Source organism: Amblyraja radiata, chromosome 18 (genome assembly GCF_010909765.2).
Source record: "Amblyraja radiata isolate CabotCenter1 chromosome 18, sAmbRad1.1.pri, whole genome shotgun sequence".
Lineage (NCBI taxonomy): Eukaryota > Metazoa > Chordata > Chondrichthyes > Rajiformes > Rajidae > Amblyraja > Amblyraja radiata.
The window spans coordinates 22405818-22428308 of record NC_045973.1 but is presented as its reverse complement, the minus strand read 5'-3'; the positions used below and the strand labels follow the sequence as shown (position 1 = coordinate 22428308).

The 22491-nt window shown below is 42.2% G+C and overlaps 1 protein-coding gene across 2 annotated transcripts in view; it reads left to right on the top strand.

Annotated features, from left to right (window-relative positions):
- mapkapk3 (MAPK activated protein kinase 3) overlaps nt 1-22491 on the top strand; it is a 42365-nt gene that overhangs the window by 7057 nt on the left and 12817 nt on the right. Inside the window, exons 2-4 of one of the 2 annotated variants that reach the window (XM_033036812.1) lie at nt 12357-12496; nt 15875-15939; nt 19448-19524. In XM_033036812.1, the coding sequence (XP_032892703.1) occupies nt 12357-12496; nt 15875-15939; nt 19448-19524 (282 nt within the window). Of the gene's footprint in view, nt 1-12356; nt 12497-15874; nt 15940-19444; nt 19525-22491 lie in introns of both variants that reach the window. The other variant, XM_033036811.1, reaches the window with a different exon arrangement.

Below are 22491 nucleotides of genomic sequence, written 5' to 3'. Positions count from 1 at the left end.
CTCTCCTGGTGCTTTCCTGGCAGTCTGGTTCATATTCTCCATGAGAAGATCAGGAGTGAGAATCCATATTTTTTCATTCATGAACATAATTTTATTATTTTTAAAGTTGTTTTTCTTGCCTTAACTTTATCAAGACAATAGACAATAGACAAGACAAAGCATAATTTCCATCAAATATAAATTGGATCACAATCTGGATGGACTGTTAACATCAATTAGACGATGTTTAAATCTTGATTGCTTAAAAGTGGTTGAAGAAAGAGTTTTGACGTTATTGAGGTATCCTTTTTCCTCAAAAGAGCCACATTAAAAAATTGTAACGAACAAAAGATATAGTTTCAGGACTTTTTTCTTCTTCCTGTAGTGTATTAAAAACGAATCTGGAGAATATAACTGCTTATTTACCAGTATTTTGTCTGCATTCTTAATATATGTAATTGCTGCCAGCCAACAATTATATGCGTAGTACATAACTAAATTGACAAGGGCAAATAAAAAGATTTGTAGTTAATCTCAAATCCTGAGTGAACGCGAGTCTGAAAAATGTTGATTGTCAGAACAGGTGATTGTTTTTATAAATGGGTGAACAGCTGGCTACAGTTACATACGTGTGATGCTGCTGAAATGCTTTTAAGATGAGAGTTATTTTACTGAGCGTTCAGCTCCAATAGCTCTGTTCATTTTCTCTTAAATATTACCCACCTCTCTTTCGATAACAGACTATGCATTATTTTTTACCAATATCCGATTGTGCACTTTTCAGTAAAATCCTAGATGTTGTCATGGCCGGTGCAGCAGAATGTATTCTTATAATTTGGCATTGGTTGTAAACCAGGTTTTCTTTTTGTTTGGTCAATGCTTTTATCATTGCATTAAACCAGAAATGTCATCAGTGGATTATTTTTATTTTATTATCTCGTATCATTATAATTAAATGGCCTTTCATTTTCCTAATAAATTCTGGGACTGCTTCATTCGGCAAATCGTTCAGCTGAGATTTCTATTCCCTTATCTATGCTGTACTATAGCTGGCTGTGGGAATGGTTCAGAATTGTTCAACCTATTTTCTCTCCAGGGAGTCCATCTCCTACTCTGCAGTGCAGTGAAACATCCTCCATCCTGCTATCTAACAACGTGCATTTTAATTTATCTTGGCAACGCTAAAAGTCCTGGCTTTGGAGATGTACTCCAAAGGCAGATATTAAAGAATAGTTCTCTTGCAGCAAGTTGTTTGCACATGGCATGATATAGAATGCACTAACTGAAAGGGTGGTGGAAGCAGATTCAATGTTAATTTTCAAAAAAGAAATTAGTAAATACAATACGAATGACGGGACTAATAGGACTAATTGTATAACTCTTGCATGGAGATAGAAACTTACTGCGGCTATTAAGCCTGTCCATACTGGTTGAATGAATGAGGATGCAATGAATGGTGTCCTGCAGTGTCATTGATTCTGTGGTTATTGAAGGCCTTGCTGGAGTTTTGCTATATGTGAACATCACTGTGAAATATGGAATGGATTCACTGATAAAGATACATAGCAGTTCTTTAATATAGCAGCTGAAACATAGGTTATTTTGGTTCTGTCAAGCAAATTAAATAATCTCCTCTCGCCTCAAAGTGACTGGTGGATACTGAAGACAAATTTGGCAGCACATTGAGTCAGCAAAGGAATGATAGATTCACTCTCCTGCTACTGTCAGCCTGTAACTGATTATCTTACAGAATGTCTTTGATGTGACCCTGACGCTGCTACTGCTTTGTGTACTGTAATGTATCATTAGGACTAGGGTATTGACCTGCTTGTGATTTACCACATTTGGCAGCTGACTCTGACATCTATATCCACATGCAACTGGGGTGTGCATACCCGATATGGCACAGGGTAGAAATTTGTAGGTAAACAATTTGGTTTTCTTCATAATTGCCATCACGCGTTTTACGCATGCTTTGATAGGGAGAACACTGATGTGCCTTCTCGAGCCCCCATTCGCTGTGATGGTATTTCAGTCACAGTCACAGAGGCCGACGTCAGAAAATCCTTCAGAGGGGTGAACCCTCGAAAAGCGCCTGGACCTGATGGTATACCCGGTCGTGTTCTAAAAACCTGTGCGGACCAACTGGCTGGAGTTTTCAACCTCTCACTTCTGAGGTCCGAGATTCCCACCTGCTTGAAAAGGGCATCAATTATACCGGTGCCCAGTGCAGGGGTGAGTGGTAGAAGCTGAGGGAAGTTGATGGGAATGGGGAAGATTAGGTGTAAATGGGCGATTGATGATCAGCAGAGACTCACTGGGCTGAAGGACTTGTTTGTCATCTGTATCGCTCTATAACTGTATGAGAAGCTGAGCTTGTTAGATTAATATTTACAGCAGCCTTGAAGTGGTGGCAGCATTGTATCACTTACACTTCGGGGATTTGACTAATAGCAGAATTATGTGTCAGCTGGAGATGCCCTTTACAAAGTTTGTATGGAACTAACGATATCCAGTTACTACTGGGCAGTTACTCCAAACGCTCCTCTAATCTGGATATCAGAATGGAAGTGAGTATGTCACCATGAATTGTTTGTGAATCTGAAGGCAGTGAGCAAATGTGGTAAAAAAAAAAAATCAGCAATTAGTGAGTTAAGAGAGACAACAAGGAGAACCAAAGCAATTTTAGCTGATCCTCAGATGGGAATTCCAGTGGATTGGGTCGGGTGCCATTTTTGCAACAGACCTAATGTTATATGGCATAGACATCATGAAGAGTAAACTCCAAAAGTGTACAATGTGGATTTACCATGAATCTCATCAGTTTCCAGGCAGTCAGATTAGGTAAAGATTTGCCTGCTTCTCCAGCCACAGCAACACCCCAATGATAGTACAAAGCCCGTGAGTGATACGATACAGTGCAAACTGGGTAATAAAGTATGGTTGGACCACAGAAGTAGAGATTTACTGCGTATCTGATTGCTACATTGGCATTTTGCCCAATCCACCTGGATTCCAAACTGGAGCGTTAGGTTAAAACTAGACTGTCACACCGGAGGCCTGGTCCCCCAACGCAATCCGTTTCCCCAACGCAATATTCCACCACTCACCCGCAGCCCCCAACTGCGTAGGCACGGCTCATTTCCCCTCATCCCCAGCACTCTATCCCCCTCCTCTTCACCCTCCCTCTTCTTTCCCCTCTCCTCCTCTAATCCCTTCCTCACCTCTCCCTCCCTCTCCTTTCCCTTACACTCAGTCACTCCCTCCCTCCATAACTCCTCTCCCCTCCCTACCCCCCTCCTATCCCTCCATCCCCCACTCCTCACCTCCTCACCTCCTCCTATCCCCCCCACTATCCCCTCCTCACCTCCCTCACTGCCCTCCTCACCCTCTATTCCCCACTCCCTACCTCCCCCACTCCTCTCCCTCTATTCCCCCTCCTCCCTCCTCACCTCCCCCACTTTCCACCCTCTCCTTCCCAACCCCCTCCTCTCCCTCAATCCCCCCAGGCTCCCTCCCCATGATCTCGAGGTTGCCAGGCAGGCGGGCCGCGCGGGAAGGTGGGAGGCGGGACGCGGGAAGCGGGAAGGGAGGCGGGCGCGACCGGTGACTGACAGCGGGGGACGGCCAAACAGTGCGGCGATGGTGCAGGAGGGGACGTCGCCGTCCCGGCCGTGACTGACAGGAGAGGAGACAATAGACGCAGGAGTAGGCCATTCGGCCCTTCGAGCCAGAACCGCCATTCAATGTGATCATGGCTGATCACCCCCAATCAGTACCCCGTTCCTGCCTTCTCCCCATATCCCCTGACTCCGCTATCTTTAAGAGCCCTATCTAGCTGTCTCTTGAAAGTATCCAGAGAACTGGCCTCCACTGCCCTCTGAGGCAGAGAATTCCACAGACTGACAACTCTCTGTGAGAAAACGTGTTTCCTCGTCTCCGTTCTAAATGGCTTACCCCTTATTCTTAAACTGTGGCACCTGGTTCTGGACTCCCCCAACATCGGGAACATGTTTCCTGCTTCTAGCGTGTCCAAAACCTTAATAATCTTATATGTTTCAATAAGATCCCCTCTCATCCTAAACGGCAGAGTATACAAGCCCAGGCCACTGCATTCTCTCAGCATTTGACAGTCCTACCATCCCGGGAATTAACTTTGTAAACCTATGCTGCACTCCCTCAATAGCAAGAATGCCCTTCCTCAAATTAGGGGACCAAAACTGCACACAATATTCCAGGTGTGGTCTCACGAGGGCCCTAGACATTTTAAAGCTTTAAGAACTTTTAAAATATACCACCGATTGGAACAAAACTTGATGCATTTGCAGCACAGGAAAACGGTGAGTAAGGTGGCGAAAAATCGTAGTGCTATCGCGTACTGTTTTCGTGCAAATGTAAAAACACCGTAAACCGGAAGAAAACAATATGAGAGTTTTAGTTATGTATAGATAGATAGATTACTTCCTTTGTGTCTGTTCTGAATACCTATTTCCACTGATCGATTATAGCTCTGTAGCCCACATTTGTTTATGCAGTTTTACTGCTTCCTTTAAGAATATTTACATTATGTTCAACAATGGCAGTTACAAGGCTGAATCACATCAGATACTTCAGTTCATACGTTCTTATTTGAAATATTTTAACAAGAAAGGGATGGGCTTTCTGTGCAGTTTGCTTGCTGTAGGTTTTCAGATTCCTTTCTCCCCGGCCTGCTCAGGATAATAGTGATACAATTAACGTGCTATCTGATCCCCTTGAGTTTAAGGCAATGTAATCAGCTCAAAGCTGGCAGACTAGCTGCAGAAGGCTTCATGTGACAGCTCTGCTGTGGTGAGAAGGTCACATCTAGCTGTGGAAAGCAAGGGAGAGAGAGTGTGTACCAGAGGAGATTGAAAATGCAGCAGCAAGATTTGTGACATAGGGAGAAGGCAGACAGATTAAAGGAACGGAAGTGTGAGATCAATGCACAATTGCCAGGGAGCTAAGGAGAGGAAGTTTATGTTTGAATATGTTGATGAGCGCTTTCACACTTTATGTACAATTTGAAAATTATTTACATCATTTAAGTAAAGCATTGAAAGTGTTTCTGAACTCAATTGATTATGTTGATCGAGCTGAAAATGCTCCTTGACTGTGGCAAAACAGAGCAGAGCTGTCACTGTCTGTCAACAACGTTTTCATACGGGACGAGGGATGGTCAAGATTATAAACAATGATCTCCTTACTTCTTTTCTTTATGTCTTATTCTCTTTTTCCTATTTTCTTTTCTTCAACTTTCTTCATTCATTCGTCTTTTTTCTTTTTCTTCACACACTATATATCTCACGTCGTTCTATCCTTTACTATCTAATTTCTTTTTCTCATTCTTATCTTTCTTTATTATAACAAAAAAAAAAAAAAAAGAAGCTGTACATAAAATGTATTATGAAAATATATATTAGGCACTTTGGTGCCATATGATTGTACTTACTTCTAATAAAATAAAATATAAAAATTAAAAAAAACAAAGTTTTCATTAGATCTGAAAATTCCAATGCTAACAGGTGAAAGGCAAAGTGGGATAAAGTAATGTGGGAAAATAGTTAAAAAGGGAACGTGGGTGAGAATATTAGTTATTTTTTTAAGTGTAATTTGCGTGGAATTTTTCTGATTCAATATGTAAAATTTCCCTTGAAAGATGGAAAATATGCCAAGTTTAATTAGTGAGAAATTCTGGATTTAGGAAACAATAATTTGCTCGACAGTCTGGTGCCAGAAAACAAAAAACAAGACAGCTCAACAGATAGGCCATATAAGATCTGTGGTTCAATGAGTGCGCCACAACAATGCAAACCTGCTTCCTGTTTCCCAATGAACACATCAACGACCGACAGCAATAAAAGTTGTAGCTAAGGTCTGATGTTGCTAATGTCAGTGCTACAACCAGAGTTGAGGTAGCCCTGTGGAAGGTAAAGTACAGGTACCAGAGCTTGCATTGATCCCAGCTGCAATAGTGTAGGAGGCTGAAGTTGAAGGTCAGAATCAAAGATCTTATAGCGAGCAAGATGGTCCACTCCTGCGAAATACAATGGACTGACGTATAGTACGCACCGGAGCGTAACGTCCGTCTTTTCAGCAACCCCGACCCAACTTCAGTTATGCCTCTCGCAGTGTTGCGGGGGAACAGTTTATGTGTTTTTAAATGTTTTAAATGTTTTTTTTAATTTTCTTTTTAAACGGCACATACCTTATACAAGGAGGAACTGCAGATGCTGGTTTAAACCGAAGATAGACACAAAAGGCTGGAATAAATCAGTGGATCAGGCAGCATCTCTGGAGAGGACTAGGTGATATTTCGGGTTGACTTTTTCGATAGCTGCCATGACCCGTTTGATGTCATCCTTCGCCCTGCTCCTGGTCTCGGCCCGCACCGATCTGCCGGACATGCTGTGCGTGTGTGTGTTTGTTTGTGGAGTCTGAGGGGAGAAGCGCCGGCACCAAGAGCAAGCGAGCAAACGCGCGGACAGACGGACAAAAGCAACGATCATGGAGCGGCATAGGTGGACATTTCGGGTCGTGACCCTTCCTCAGACTGACAGTCAAGGGAAAGGGAAACGGGGGATATAGGCATATCTTCCATTCATTTGTCCTTAGTACCGTCTATATCTCTTGCTCCTCTTTCCCCTGACTCAGTCTGAAGATGGGTCTCGATCCGAAATGTCACCTATTCCTTTTGTCCAGAAATGCCGCCCGACCTGCTGCATTTTGTGTCTATCCTTTAATCTCTCTCCCTGAATTAGCTTGACGCCATGATGGAAGCCGGGTACGGAAATGGCACTGAAGATTACCCATGACCCTACTACGGCTTTTTAGCGGAGTGGACCATCTTGCTCGCTATAAGATCATCGGTCAGAATAAAATTCAATCTATTCAACCCATTATCTCGGTTGCTTAAAAATGTGAACAGATGTGTTGTGGGTGAAAGAGGAAGTTGAGACAAAGGATGTTGAAAGTTGGGGTCGATGGTGGGGGCGGGATTCTGGTTCAGGAAGTGGGGTTGGGGAATTAGGGCCTATAATGTTCATTGGGTGGGTGAGGAGTGGGAGGGATATGGGATGCAGGATGCATTGGGGGGAAGGGGGGGTATATATAGGGTCATGGCAGAAACAATGGAATGCGTAGGGAGAGTGGCCCAATAGAAGAGGGAAGACAGAACTATGGGAGGGGGTAGAAGGAACCCAAAAGAACAATGGAAGGAGCATGGAGCTGGTGGAAGCAATGGAAGCTTGGGAAGAGGGTGCAGCTGGTGTTGATTGAGGGGACGGGGTGTGAAGCATGGTGAGAATGGTGGAGGGTGGGAAGAGGGACACAGTGCAGATAGTATTGGGTACTGGCAAGATGAATTGAGGGCATCAGACCTGCCTAGGGCCTTGGATAATTACAGGGGAAGGTTGGGGGATATCAGCATTTGTTGGACGTGTTATTGTAATTGGGGAGATGGTTTTCAATTTGTATAATACTGAGGAAATAGACTGCATCGCACAATTAACTTTTAGGCAGTTTTTTCTTGGATAATCCCTAGATTATCTGAACAAAATTTTCTCACTTAGAAGTTTTATTGCAATTATTTTTTAATATATTTGCTTTCTATTTTTTTTCCTGTTACTTGGCCTGCTTCCATCGTATTCATTCTTTCCTTATTCCGTCTAATAATTTCTACTTTTATTTTGGAATTTCCCTATTTTCATTTTTTTTTGTTTACTAGTAAACTGTACTTGTAAGCAACAATCTGTTAAAGAATCGGTAATTTATTTTTAACATGTACAGAGTGCAAGAAGCATTTATAATAAGATCAAATAATTTTCTGTGTAAAACAAAACTTGCCCCATATATCTCCTTTAAACTTTCTTCCTCTAACCCTCTAGTATTTAATATTTCCACCTAGGAAAAAAAACTGATTGCCTACTGTATCTATGCCTCTCATTATTTTATAAAGCTATCAGATTTTTTCCAGCCTCCTTATTATCTTAAACCCTCTAATCCAGGGAGCATTCTGCTAAATCTCTTCTGCATCTTCCCCAAAGCCTCCACATGCATGGTTGTGATCTTCCAATATATTGTGACCTTTCCTGAAGCCAAAAAAAATTGGAGGATAGTTAAAGGAAGATTGAATTGTAATATTCTCATCCAAGAAAGGAGTAATAAAAAAAAACAAAGAGCCATTGACCGGTTAACGTGACAGAGCAAGAATAATTCGACCATTTCCAGTTGGTTAGGCTGTTACGAGTGAGTTGCCACAACAGCCAGTTCTGGGGCCTCTATTATTCACAACATATTCATGTTTTATGAAGATACCAAATTGCTAAGGGTTGAAATACCGAGAAGAGGATACCAAAGCCACCTGGGATGTTGAAACAATTGGGCTTGATAGAGTATATTTTGAGAGGTATTGTGAGTTAATGCATTTTGTTGTGAAGGTGGAAAAACTGCAAGGGGAGAGTGTTCCATCACATGCCAAACTAGTGCCTGGTAGATGGTAGAAAGGCTGAAGAAATGAAATGCAGAATATGCACCTCCTGACCTGTAGGGTCCTGTTGGATTGAATTCATTTTAATGTTAAAAACCTGATGGGTAAGGTAGATAGATGAACTTAGGGCATGGATAGGTACTTGTGACTGGGACGTTGTAGCCGTTATGGATATCTAGCTGAGTGGTTAACTGTGAGAAACTATCTGTGAGAAAATGTCTCCATGTCAGAAACATACATTTTATCACCTCTCATATTGATGATACATACACTTACTATAAATCCCTTTAATTGAATAATCTCTCCAACACACTCACAGTTAAACTAATAGAACATATACTGTCCATGGTCATTAACTAGTAGAATGAAACATTTAATTATTATTATTATTACTAGCTTGAAAAATACATTCAAATGTATGAAGGAATTTGTGTAATGTTAGAATTTTGTAAGTCGGGGCTTTCACAATCCATGGAGCTCTGCTGGTTGCTCTTCCTCCATCATTAATTGGTCAATATCCCAGAAATATTAACCTGATACCTTTGTGATTGAAATGATTCCATGAGTAGATTCAAATACTGGAAAGGGCCTTGGGGACGGGCAATAATACGCCCTTGCCAATGTCATCTATATCCTGACATAGCAAAATATATTCTCTGCCATCCATCAAATAAAACATGGACTAACTTCAGAAGCCACAGCTGCCAACATGCTATAAAGAGTACAAGTGTCACATATCTCCAGATTCGATGACATCTACTGTATGTTTCAGTCATGATGTCATGGTACAGATTTTCCCTCACCCCAGCACCATGTATAACCGAGGGAGAAAGGATAATAATGTGTAGCAGAGAGAGAGAGCGAGTGGCCTCAGTCAGAATGTGGTGGGAAGTAGAAATAATGTTGTTTGCAAGATTATTATTTCTGCCCTTCCTGGCAAATTCTGCATTGCAATACACAGGAGCAGAATTAATTACTGAAGTTCCCCATGTCAGCTTCCTGTCTTTTAGTCTGTGAACTTCTGCTCACCCAAAGCAACTCCACGTATGTTATCTCACACCCGACTACTATACCTGAGCTTTTTACCAGCATACGAATGGAAAATACTGGATATACTCAGCAGGTCGTGTAGCAAAAGACCATCCTTAAGATTGTTGATCTGCTATGTATTTCTAGCAATTTATGTTTTTGTCTCTGCTTTCCTGCCACTATAGTTTTTTTTACTTTGCAACTCTCTTAAGAATGATTCACAGGAACTGTGTATCTTGTGCAATGCAGAATTCATAATGTGTTTTTTGCACTGCTGCTTCAGCTCAGTGCACTCCACATATTGTGCCTGTAAAGGGTTGAGGTATCAGACAGTTTAGCAACTAACAAAAGATCCAATGATAATCAAAAAACTGCAGATGCTGGAAATCTGAAGTACAAACAGGAAATGCTAAAACGCTCAGGTGGTCATGCAGCATATTTTGAAATAAAAACAGAAAACAGGTCGGGTCTGAGACTTCACAGAAATGGAAAAGAGAGAAAACAGGTTAGTTTCCAGCAGTAGTGAAGTTGGGGAGCAATGGATAGAATAAAAGGAAAATTTCCCTTTGGGTGGCCCCAATGACTTAATGTGCCAGTTAAGAATAGATAATTGCCGTGCAGGAATGAACTGCAGATGCGTGACTATATCAAAGGTAGACACAAAGTGCTCAAAGGTAGACACAAGAGTAACTCAGCGGGTTAGGCAGTATCTCTGGAGAAAAAGGATGGGTGATGATCGGGTCAGAATTGTTCTTCAGACTATTCAGTATGAATAACCTGCTGAGTTACTCCAGCACTTTGTGTCCTGTTAAGATTAGATTACATTTCTTTGCTATTGAGTCTCATAGAAATACAGCACAAAAAACAAGCTCATCAGGGTCAATGCCTATTATCAAGCATCAACATCTATATATTTTATTAACATTCTCATCTTGTTTGTTTGTATGCGTGTGTGCTTGCATGGATGTGGTATCCCAAAACCCCGCCAAAATGATAGTGCTACAATTTTGGCCCACCTTACTCACCTTTTTTATGGGATGTAAATGAAACAAGTTTAGTTCGGATTGATGTTATATTCTACAAGTTATTGACATTTTAAACTTTACAAAAAACACTTTTCAAACCACTTTTCCACTTGCCCTGTGCGTCAGCCACATTACAATGACGACACAATGATCCCGAATCCCGAATAACAAAAATCGTGATTTTCAAAAAAACTGTTTTAATCAAATTCTTCGGTTTTCAATAACAGCTAATATTGTGGTTAGGTTATTTTAAAGAAAAATCGCGATTTTCATTGTAGTGGGGTGGGATAGGGGGGCAGGTTTCATTAAAAAAAACGCGATTTTCATTATATAGGGGGGGAGGTGAGGAGTGGGGGAGCAGGGGGATAGAGGGAGAGGAGGGGGGTAGGGAGGGAGAGGGAGGGGAAAGTGGGGGAGGTGAGGAAGGAGAGTGGGGAGGAGGGGGGATAGAGGGAGAGGAGGGGGGGAGGTAGGGTGGGGGATAGAGGGAGAGGAGGGCAGTGGGGTAGGTGAGGAGGGATAGTGGGGGTGGGATAGGGGGGAGGCGAGGAGTGGGGGAGGGAGATAGAGGGAGAGGAGTGGGGTAGGGAGGGTAGAGGGGTTATGGAGGGAGGGAGGGAGGGAGGGAGGGAGTGACTGAAGGTAGGAGAAAGAAGAGGGAGCGATAGGTGAGGGAGGGAGTGGGGGAATGGAGGAGGAGGGGAAAGAGGGATGGCGAAGAGGAGGGGAGGGAATGCTGGGGGATGAGGGGGAATGGAGGAGGATAGGGGTAGGAAGTGGGATGGCGAGGTAATGGAGGAGGGAAGGGGAAGTGAGGGAGGATAATGGAGGAGGGGAATAGGGGACTGAATAGGGAGAGTGAGATGTGTTCACATTGATCTTATATTTTACAAGTTATTGCCAATTTAAACTTTGAAAAAGTCAGCCGCGCCTGCGCAGTTGGGGGCTATGGGTGAGTGGCGGAATATTACGGGTCCCCACTTGGTCTAGTTTACACTAATTCTACTGTAATCTGTTTATTCTCCCCACTCGCCTACACACCAAAGGCAAATTACAGGGGTCAATTGATCTACCAACCCACATGTGTATAAATCGGAGCACTGGGGAAACCCCCACAGTTACTGAGAGAACATGCCAACTTTACACAGCACCAGAAGTCAGGATCAACACACAAGTTGTTTGAGCTGTGTGACAGCAGCTCTACCAGCCACACCACTGTGCCGCCTGTGTCTGTGTAATGTGTTGCTAATGGCAAAGATGTAGCTCATGTCAGGCAGGCCAGACGATACAAACAAAAGTAGTAATGATAGGCTCTGTCAACATTTTGGCAAAAGATGGGTGCTCAAGTCAATTAACTTTGTATTGGAATGAAGGTTATCAAGCTCATCTGCTCGATGTCCTGCGTATTAACATGCACAATCCCGGCTACCTGTAGAAGTTATTGAGACTCCAGAGTGTCTGGAAGTGATCAGTTAAGTACCAAACGCTGTGATTCATCTTGTTCTTGGATTTTGAGGTATCAAACGTTCAAAGGTTTAAAGGTTCTTTATTAGTCACATACACCAATTGGTGTAGTGAAATGCGTATTGCCATTGCAGCACATAAACAAAATATATATTCAAGGATTTATGACCACAAATCTGAGAAAAACGATGCAATGAAGAAACATTTGGAAACAAAGCTAAACTTGGAGAAGGGCCTAAATTGAAACTGAGCCCAGTGCCAAACTTAAAGTATTTGGCAGGTCTTGCATTGATAACACCAAGCTTAAATCCACCATTATTGTTTGATCCCCAGCATTCTGCTCTTTATTTCAGATTCTCTATGACAGCCCAAAGGCACGGCGTGAAGTGGACATGCATTGGAGAGCTTCCAGCACCCTGCACATTGTCCGCATAATTAACATCTACGAGAACATGCACCATGGAAAGCGCTGCCTCTTGATTGTGATGGAATGGTGAGTGAGAAACTGCAATGATGGACGAGGCTTGGAAATACAAAGAAATAATAATGTCATAGGAACAGGAAAGGAAAGGAGGATGTGATTACACGTGTCTGTACTGAACATAATGCCAAGATTAACATCCTCAGCCTGCACATGGTCCATACCTGTCCATTCCCTGCATATCCATGTGCCTTTCTAAAAGCCTCTTACACGTAGTTGCCTCCACCACCACCCCTAGCAGCGCATTCCAGGCACTCATACCCTCTGTGTAAACAAAATAAATGCTCCACATATCTCCTTTAAACTTTGCCCCCTCTGACCTTAAAGCTATGCCCTCTAGTCTGACATTTTCAGCCTGGGAAAAAGGTTCTGACTATCTACCCTATCTGTGGTCTCATATATACCTCTATCAGGTCTCACCTCAATCTGCATTCCAGACAAAACAAACCATCTTTGTATCTTATACCCCCTAATCCAGGTAGGATTCTGGAAAACCTCTTCTGCATCTTTTCCAAAGCCTCCATGTCCTTCCTGTGAAGGGGCAAGCAACACTCCAAATGCAGCCTAACCAAGATAGATCTACATCATGACTTCATGGCTCTTATACTCTGACCAATGAAAGTAACTCTTTCATTCTTATACTCTGACCAATGCCCTGACCAATGAAAGCAAGCATACCATACACCTTCTTCACCACTCTTTGTACTTGTGTTGCCACATTCAGGGAACTATGGACCTGTACCCCAAGATTACTCTGCACATTAATGCTGTTAAGGGTCTTGCCATCAATGCTTACCTTCCCGTTACATTCGACCTCCCAAAGTACAACTCCTCACACTTGCACGGATTAAACACCATATACCATTTTGCTGCCCATTTCGGTATCACTTGATCCATATCCTACTATAAACTTTGACAGCCTTCCTCGCTGTCTGCAATTCCAGTAATCTTAGTGTTGTCTGCAAACTTATTAGCTAACCTATCTACATATATGTTATATATCCTGTTGGCTATCTCGTACAATTCATTTGAGTGAACACACCTTTATTATTTTTAGGCACGAACCATATTGTCACAGCGGATAAACCTTCCAGTATGTCCTCTCTGAGAATTGCCGTAACATTCTCCCTGATCAGTAAAGCAACACCTCCACCTCTTTTACCTCCGTCTTTATTATGTCTGAAACATCGAAATGCGGGAATCTTGAGCTGCCAGTCATGCACCTCTAGCAACCAAGTCTTTATAAAGGCCACAACAACATAATCCCAAGCACTGATCCAGGCTCTACGTTTATCCATTTTTTCTGTGATACTCTATGAATTGAAATAATCACATGTCAACCGATTAGTTTTATGATAATCCATAACCTCGCCCTTCCCATGCATCCTTTGAGACTTACTGGTCCTATTTTCTAGTTTCCCATCAGTCCTTCCATTTGCTGATCTTATATTCTGGTTCCCACTTACATAAAAACTACAGGCAAGAATAGCTGAATGGTCACTCAAGGCTGTTCTGCAATTCAGTAAGATACGGCTGATCTAATCTTGGTTTCTTATATGTCCCCCTATTGAGCAAAAATCTGACTGCTTGGCCAAGAATACATCAAATGAATTGGCCATCATGGCGCTCTCTAGAAATTCTAGAGAATCCCCACCCTCTGAGAAAATAAATTCTGCATTCTCTCATCTTAAATGGGTGATGTTATATTCTAAAACAGTGTCACTGGAGATAGTCTCCACATCTACCTTGTCACTTCCCATCACAATCCCAACATCTAGCTGTTCACATCCCATCACAATCATTTATGCTGCATTTATAAACTCGTCCACTGCAGCATAGCTACCGAAGTATGGTTATCTGCACCCGCACTGCATCCAAGGCCTTTGGTCTTTATTTAAAATTTTAGATCAAATTTCTCCATCCTAACATTGTTAAAACACATGCAGCAAGGCTTAGGAAGTGAGATGTTATGTGAAAATGTTGATCCATCTCCTGGAATTCTTTACAGTAAGATGCTGGATGTTGGGAGGATAAATAGATTGTATTGTTACTGAGCTACTTTAAATAGCTGAGGGTGATGTTGAAATAGATTTAGATGTAATAGTTGATGATGCTAAACACATCCAACTAATGGAGGACAGCAAAACCAATAAAATGTTGAACTAAATGGATAAACCATAGAATACTAGGCCATGGTAGTGATGGTCCGAGTGCATACTGCTGTGATCAGACAGCATCCTGAATATCTGTGTTGGAAAGAACTGCAGATGCTGGTTGAATGTAGAAACAAAATGCTGGAGTAACTCAGTGGGTCAGGCAGCATCTCTGGAGAGAAGGAATGGGTGACGTTTTGGGTCGAGACCCTTCTTCAGACTCTAGACTCCTGAATATCTGCGTGTCCTGGGCCCAAAGATATAAGAATGATATTCAACTTTTAAAACAAAGAAGCCTTGTGAATCTTTCTGTCACATTTAAAGTCTTGTTGTAAAGACAGATCAGAGTTCAATTTTCAATTTTTCTAAAGTGGGGCATGAGGTTAAATTAAGACAAGAAATGTTTTTGGAGGAGAGCAATTGGATCTGGAATATTAAAACAAAGGCACGGGTTATAGCAGTGAAGATTAGTGAACAGCGAAGAATAATATCGGGCTGGTGCAGCAGGTCAGAACACATGAGAACCTGGGTGAGCTAGCCAATTAGATATAACATTGGCTTTGTGGTAGGAGGCATAGAGATTGGTAACGGTGGTTGTTATTCAGCTTGTATGCCTATGACCAATGGTGTGGCACAGGTATTAATTCATTAAAGGCTGGTTATAGGTTTCAAAGTCAGGACCATGTCTATCTTGGAGAAGAACTTGTATGTGGAGGTGCTTCCGTATACTAGCTGCCCTTGTCAATTTTAGAAGTAGAGGCCACAGGCTTGTGAGGAGTTATCAAAATTGACCTGGGTAAGTAACTGCAGGGCATTTGATGATGGTCATTACTGCAGCCACAGTGTGTTGGAGCGAATTAATGTTTGATAAGGTGGATGGGGTGCTAGTCAAGTGGCTGGTTTGTTATAGATGGCATTGCACTTATTGAGAGTTGTTGGAACTGCACTTTTCCAGGCAAGTGGAGAATATTCCATCACAGTTATCAAAACTGGAGAGAGCAGAGACTAGTTTTGTAATTTATAGGAATTAACAAATGTTGTACATTGGGCTTTTGAATATAATACTATTATGGGAGCTGATTCATAACTAATTTTTATGCCAATTTTTAAGTAGAAAATCCAGAATACCCTGGATCAAATCTTTTCAGTAATTGCCAGCTGAGTTGCAGTCTTCGCTCACCCTGTGTTTTCTGTTGGCTTCCCTCTTTCCCCTCCCTTCCATCACCCTCCACTGCAGCATGGAAGGAGGTGAATTGTTCAGCAGGATACAGGATCGAGGAGACCAGGCCTTTACTGAGAGGGGTAAGCCATGAACAAAAAGCAAACCACTGGAGGTCAAGTAACATCAAGTAAAGAGGGTATGGGATGGACGATGTTTCAAGTCGAGACCCTTTTAAGGACTGAGACCAAAGAGAGGTTAGCCAGTACAAAGAGCTAAGTGGGAAGGGTGTAAGAGTGGCTGGTTGGTTATAGGTGGAATCAAGTGAGGTGAGGGATGATGGGCAAATGGAGCCAGGTTGGGAAAGGAAAGGGCAATGGTAGTCAAGAGTTCGGAGTTGATATGTGGAACTAAATAAGGAAGGAATGAAAGGCAGATGGAGCCAGGTAGGGCAGAGGGAATTTGGAGGCGAGTGATAGTTTGAAACAGATAAGGAGACAAAAGGGAAGGAGGTTGGATAAATGGAGCCTGGTGGGGGTGGTGTTAGAGGAGAGGGAATGCAGAGGCATAAAGGGGATAGATGGAACGAGGTAAGGGAAGGGTGATGGGTGGATGGAACAAGCAGTGGGGAGGGGGGTGAATATGAAGGGTATGCCAAGGGAGAATAAGCCTCACTGTTCAGGCCGGCTCTACTTATTGTCCTCACTGCAAGCTGTGAGCTTCCTGCACTGCCATACACAGTACAATAGAGGAATTAACCATGATTACAAATACCACATTGCAATGTCAGTCAAACCCAAGGCCACAGTTGCATTCACCTACTGACAGGAAAATGTTGTTATCGTTCATTGTGGTCAATTACATTCCTGCTGTCAGGACTGTGAGCTTCCTGGGGAAGCAGACAATAGCGTTAAAATAATATAACCTCCCTGCTCAAGTTGGTGAATGGGAAGTGGCAGAATTTCAGGCGTGCTTGGCTTGGGGAACAGTGCAGCTGATTAGTCGGTTCAAATTGGGAATAAAAAGGAGGAAGTTAAACTTATTTTACACAAAGGCTTGGAGCTGTGAGGCATTGTCAAATCCCCAAAATTAGGCTGCCTGTGGTAATACAGAGTCCCCAATGCTACACTGTCTATGGTTACAGTCCCCAGAGTCACACTGTTTATGGTGTTCCAGTCCCTAGTATTACACTTCTATGGTGTTAAAGCCCCAGTGTTACACTATTTATGGTGTTATAGTCCCCAGTTTTACACTCTTTATGGTGTTACAATCCACAGTGTTATACTTCTATGGTGTTGCAGAGACACCATGTTACACAGTTTATAGTGTGGCAGAGTTTTCATCATTCATAGAATGCTAGAATTGTTACAGCACAGAAGGAGGTTATTTGGCCGATCACTGCAACATTTTCTCTGTCGCCTTGAGAATTTTTCTTACCAAGCAATTAATAAACTTGCTCTTGAAGGCAACTGTGGTAACCTCATCAGCTTGCAAGGTATTGCAGATTCTAACCTCACACGGTACAGGGTCCTCACATCTCCAGAGGTACAGGAGTGCACACCTGTGGATTAGGCAGAGAGCCAAATCACACTCTGAATCTGCTGTGCCTACTAAGCCTTGTGGAAAGTATAGGTCCTTGTGCGAGTGGGAACTGATTGAGCTGAGGTGCCCCCGAACTTGGATGAACTGCAGCAGTAATTTGCACTTGGGGTTTTAATATACTTATCCTGTGGCTCACCAAGGAGTGATACTTGTCAAAACATTAAAACCAAGCCAAAGGATTTATTAGTGTAAGAGACTTTAAGCAGAGATGTAAAGGGGAACAGAGAAGATTAGGGAGGGAATGCAGAGTTTAGGGACAGGGAAATAGTAGTGAGTCAAGAGACTGGAGTTGGAAAGACATTGTAGTCTTGGAAGGAAGTCATAAACATGGTTTAATCTGACTACAAGGGAACTACATTAGAGTGGTTGGGAAGATATTAGATGGCAGGAGTTGTCCTTGCAGCTACATAGCAATAAAGTGCCAGTAGTGGAGAGAGGAGAAACTGTACAGTGTCCTGAAGACTAATAACATTTTTGACAACTTAAGTGACATTTACCAAAAAATATATTGTTCTAATTAGTCCACACAAGGCTAAACAGTTATGATCACAGTGGACCTGTTTTCTGGTGGAAGTCATGATCCAGAATACAAGATCTGAAGTGAGACCCTGACTGTCGTGTACAGTAACTGTTATTAAATAACAACTTAATTATAACCTGCCATGTTTATATTTATATCCTCTACAATATTATGTAAAAATGGTGGTTGGTGTATAAACTGTAGGGTGGTCTTGCCTCTGATTCAGTGAATACAAGTCCTACCACAGAGACTGAAGCACAAAAGCTTGACTGATGCTTCACTGGAGTACCATGCTGCATTGAAATGCCATTTACCAGATGAAGCTCTAAACAAGGCCATCATCTGCTTTCTTGTATGGACATAAAAAGTCCCACGGCACTATTTTGTGGAAGAGCAGGAGAATTCTCCTCAGTGTCCTGGCTCTCACCCTCTCCAGTCAATGTCACTAAAATTATTATCCAGGCACATCCTATTATCCAGGATGTTGCTGTTTGTGGGATTTTATTGTGTACAGATTGCTTATCATGGTTTCAATATCACAACAGCCTCTACATTTAAAGAACACCATTGGCTGTAATACGCAGACACAAGAAACTGCAGATGCTGGAATCTTGAATAAAACCCAAAATGCTGGAGGAACTCAGCAGACAGACAAGGTTTGAAGAGGTGCACATAAACCTCCGTCTCACCTGGAATGGCTGCTGGGGTCCCTGGATGGAAGCATGAGTGGATGTGGAGTTACATCTGCGATTGCAGGGGGAAATACCTGGAGAGGCAGCAGCGGTCTGGGTGGGAAGGGATGACCAAACCATACTGTTTCGGTCTCTACCGAAAATGGAAAGAGATGGGGACAGAAAGATATGACTCTTGGTGGGATCACGTTGAAGGTGGTGGAAATGTTAGAGAATGATGTGTTGACTGCGGAGGCTAGTTGGTGAAAGGTGTGGACCAGAGAAACTCAATCCATGTTCCATCTGAGAGGTAGGGGGAGTGAGAATAGAACCCACATCCCAGTGTGGTCCCAATTCTCTGACTATCTCGCACCCTCACCAGTCACCCAGCTCCTGTCCCGTCTTTTGTACAGTCATCTCCCAACCCTGAGTCCCTCACTTCCCTTTGTCCCCTCCACCTTGTCACCTATTCATATCCCACACTGCAGCTTTACACTTCACTCCTCTTCTTATCTGTCAGCCTTTTGCCTTCTTTTCACCTTAGTCTTTGTCACTTACTCCATTCATCTGCCAATCAAATCCCCATCACCTGCATCACCCATCACTTGCCAGGCTTTGTCCCACCTCCTCACGTCTCTTTTCCAGCTTTCTGCCCCCTATTCCAATCAGCCTGAAGAAGGGTGCGAACCCGAAACATTATCTGACATTCCCTTCCCGGATGCTGCCTAACCTGCCGAGTTCCTCCAGCATATTGTGCTTTTCTCATTGACTAAACTGTGCTGGGATATTCTGAAATAAATTTGAAAGGCACACCTGCTGAGTGAATCCTTTAATGCTTCCTTGTGTATTTTACAGAAGCCTCAGAAATAATGAGAGACATAGGGAGTGCTATTCAGTATCTTCATGCAATGAACATTGCTCACAGGGATGTCAAGGTAAGACCTGCAATTTTTCCACATTTTCAGTATTGCTCAACTAAGCCAGAAATTGGACAAATGATTCAAGATTTTTTTTAAAGCTGATTTTAGCTGATAAGGAAGCTGAAGGAAGATTAAGTGACAAGCCTGATTAAGTTACAGGACAGATATCATGTAGAGAAGTTGTAAAGAAAGGGATGTGATCAGACTGTCTAGACTGGGGGAAAGGCTAATTTTCCATTTCTGAGACCATTCAATTCAAGACTTAGAAACAGCATTTTATGTGCTATTAGCTTCGGGAAAGTCTTCAAATTAGTAAAACAAGACTTTCTAATTCTTCTCCATGACCATTTCTGCTGCATCCTCTGAACGGAGTTTTATTCCCACTGATGACCTGCCCCTGTAACATCTACTAGGTTCAGATGATTACCATTCTATTTATTTCCTTCACGTTCTCCATAACTTTAAAATAATCTGACCCTCTGCTGCCCTCATGCGGGTTCATACACCTATTTATATGTTCTGTCTTGCTGGTCATGCCCCAGTTGGAGATATAAAATGTCAGTCAGGCTTCATGTTATTGACATATTACTCAAACAAAGGAGCTTAAGTTAAGTCGAGTGTATTCTCATATGAACAAGAACATTAAAAAATCTTGCTAGCAGCAGCATCAAAGGCACATACAAACACACACAAACAAATTATATGTAAATTATAGTTAAATTACATATAAAATTTCTAAAAGGATAAGACTGCAAAAAGCAAGACATAAGTGCAAAAACATAATTAGCAAAAAAAAAGATGTGTTTTGAGAGAATGATAATTTTAATGCCGAGCTCTTGTCAATGAAGAGCAGCTTGTCGTATGAGTTCCAGTCCCAAGAATAGAAAGTCACGAAGATAGTATCTGTTGTTGACATGTTGTGGCAAAATTGAAATTCTTGGGTGTTACTATCTCAGATGATCTACCTAGATCATCGAACATAGAACAATACAGCGTCAAAACAAGCCCTTTGGCCCGCAATGTCTATGCCAAACTTGAAGCCAAGACCATCTCTTAGCCACCTGCGCATAATCCGTATTCCTCCATTCCATGCATATCCAAACGCCGTAAATGCCTCTATCATATCTGCCTCAGCCACCAACCCTGGCAGCACATTCCGGCGCTCACCACCGTCTGTCTAACAAAGTTGCCACGCACATCTCCTTTAAACGTTCCCACTCACCTTAAAGCTATGCCCTCTAGTGTTGGATTTTTACATCGTGGGAAAATATTCTGACCGTCTCCCCATCTATGAAACTCATAATTTTATACACTTCTATCAGGTATCTACTCAATCTCTGGTGTTCCAGAGAAAACAATCCAAGTCTGTCCAACCTCTCCCTGTAGCTAATGCCCCGTTATCCAGGCAACATTATGGTAAACCTCAGCTGCACCCTTTCCAAAGCCTCCACATCTTTCCTGTAATGGGGCGATCAGAACTGCACGCAATATTCCAAATGTGACCTAACCAATGTCCCATAAAGCAGCATCCGGATTTTTGTACTCAATATCCCAACATATGACGACAGGTTTACCATATACTTTCTTTACCCTGCTGTCTATTTGTATTGCTGCTTTCAGGGAGCAAGAACTCTCTGCGCTTTAATGCTGTTGAGGGTCATACCATTAATTGTATATTTTTGCCTTACATTTGACCTCGCAGGTGCAACACCTTGTACTTGCTCAGATTAAACTCCATCAGATTAAACTCCATCTGCCATTTTTCCGCCTGTTTCTGTATCTGATCGATATCCCACTGTCTACCTTGATAGCCCTCCTCACAGTCCACGACCCCAGCAATCTTGATATCATCTGCAAACTTACTAATTAACCCATCTACATTTACTTTTTAATCATTTCTCTGTACATATCACAAACAACAGAGGTCCCACCCCAGCACATATTCCTGTGTAACATCACTGGACACAGACCTCCTGCATGAATATTATCTTTCCACCACGACCCTTGTCTTCTATGAGTAAGCCAGTTCTGAATCCATGCATCCATGTCACTGTGAATCCAATACATATTACTAGATCCAATGCATCTAGGCTTTACTTTAGACTTTACAGATACAGTGTGGAAACATGTCTTTTGTGCTTGATTTATGCTTGATCGCCTGCAAGAGTTTCACTTTCCAACAATGCCTCAGATTTAAAATTCTCATAATGACTGCTCAAACTTCCCTTCTTCTGTAGTTGTCACTGGCACTACACAGCTCTGAAAGTGTCCCCACCTCCCCCCCCCCCCCACCCTTCCTGCGGCTCATGAATCCCTGACTTGCTTTGTTGTTCCTCTTGCCATCAACATTCTATGATGTTCTTGCCCTAAATCTCTTCATTAATCATTTACATGTTCCTTAAATCAGCTCATCAATTATCCAGCCTCATAAATCCTTATGTGACTAGGTGCCAGTTTTTTCTCTGATCACACCTATGTGAGGAGCTTTGGGATTCAAGTATTTCTGCTTTAATGCATATTTCCATAACATGAAATGAATAAAATGCAGATGATATGATTATGATACAATTTCGATCAGGAAATAGAGAACTGCTTAAAAGTTACTTTGAAAATTGGCATGCAGAAAAAAATCTGTTATGAGGGTGAAAAAAAGTCTCTGGAGGGAAAATGTTTTCCATGTAACCCCACAATAATCAGACATCATCGTCTCTTAAGAATAAGCTGCTATTATAACCATGGGTGCCCTTTGAAATTGACAAGCATCGTCAAAGATACTCTACTAAACAATGTTATAAACAGACATTAGTATTTTTAACTTGTAGTAATATAAATAAACATTGTTGCTGAAAAGGTCCTTAATATTGAAAATCCTGCTGAGAAACAAAATGTTATTGCAAGTCTAAAATTGGCAATTGCAACTCTAGCCCCTAACCCCAATTCCCCATTGATACAATTTTTTTAATGACATGGTTTTCTATAACG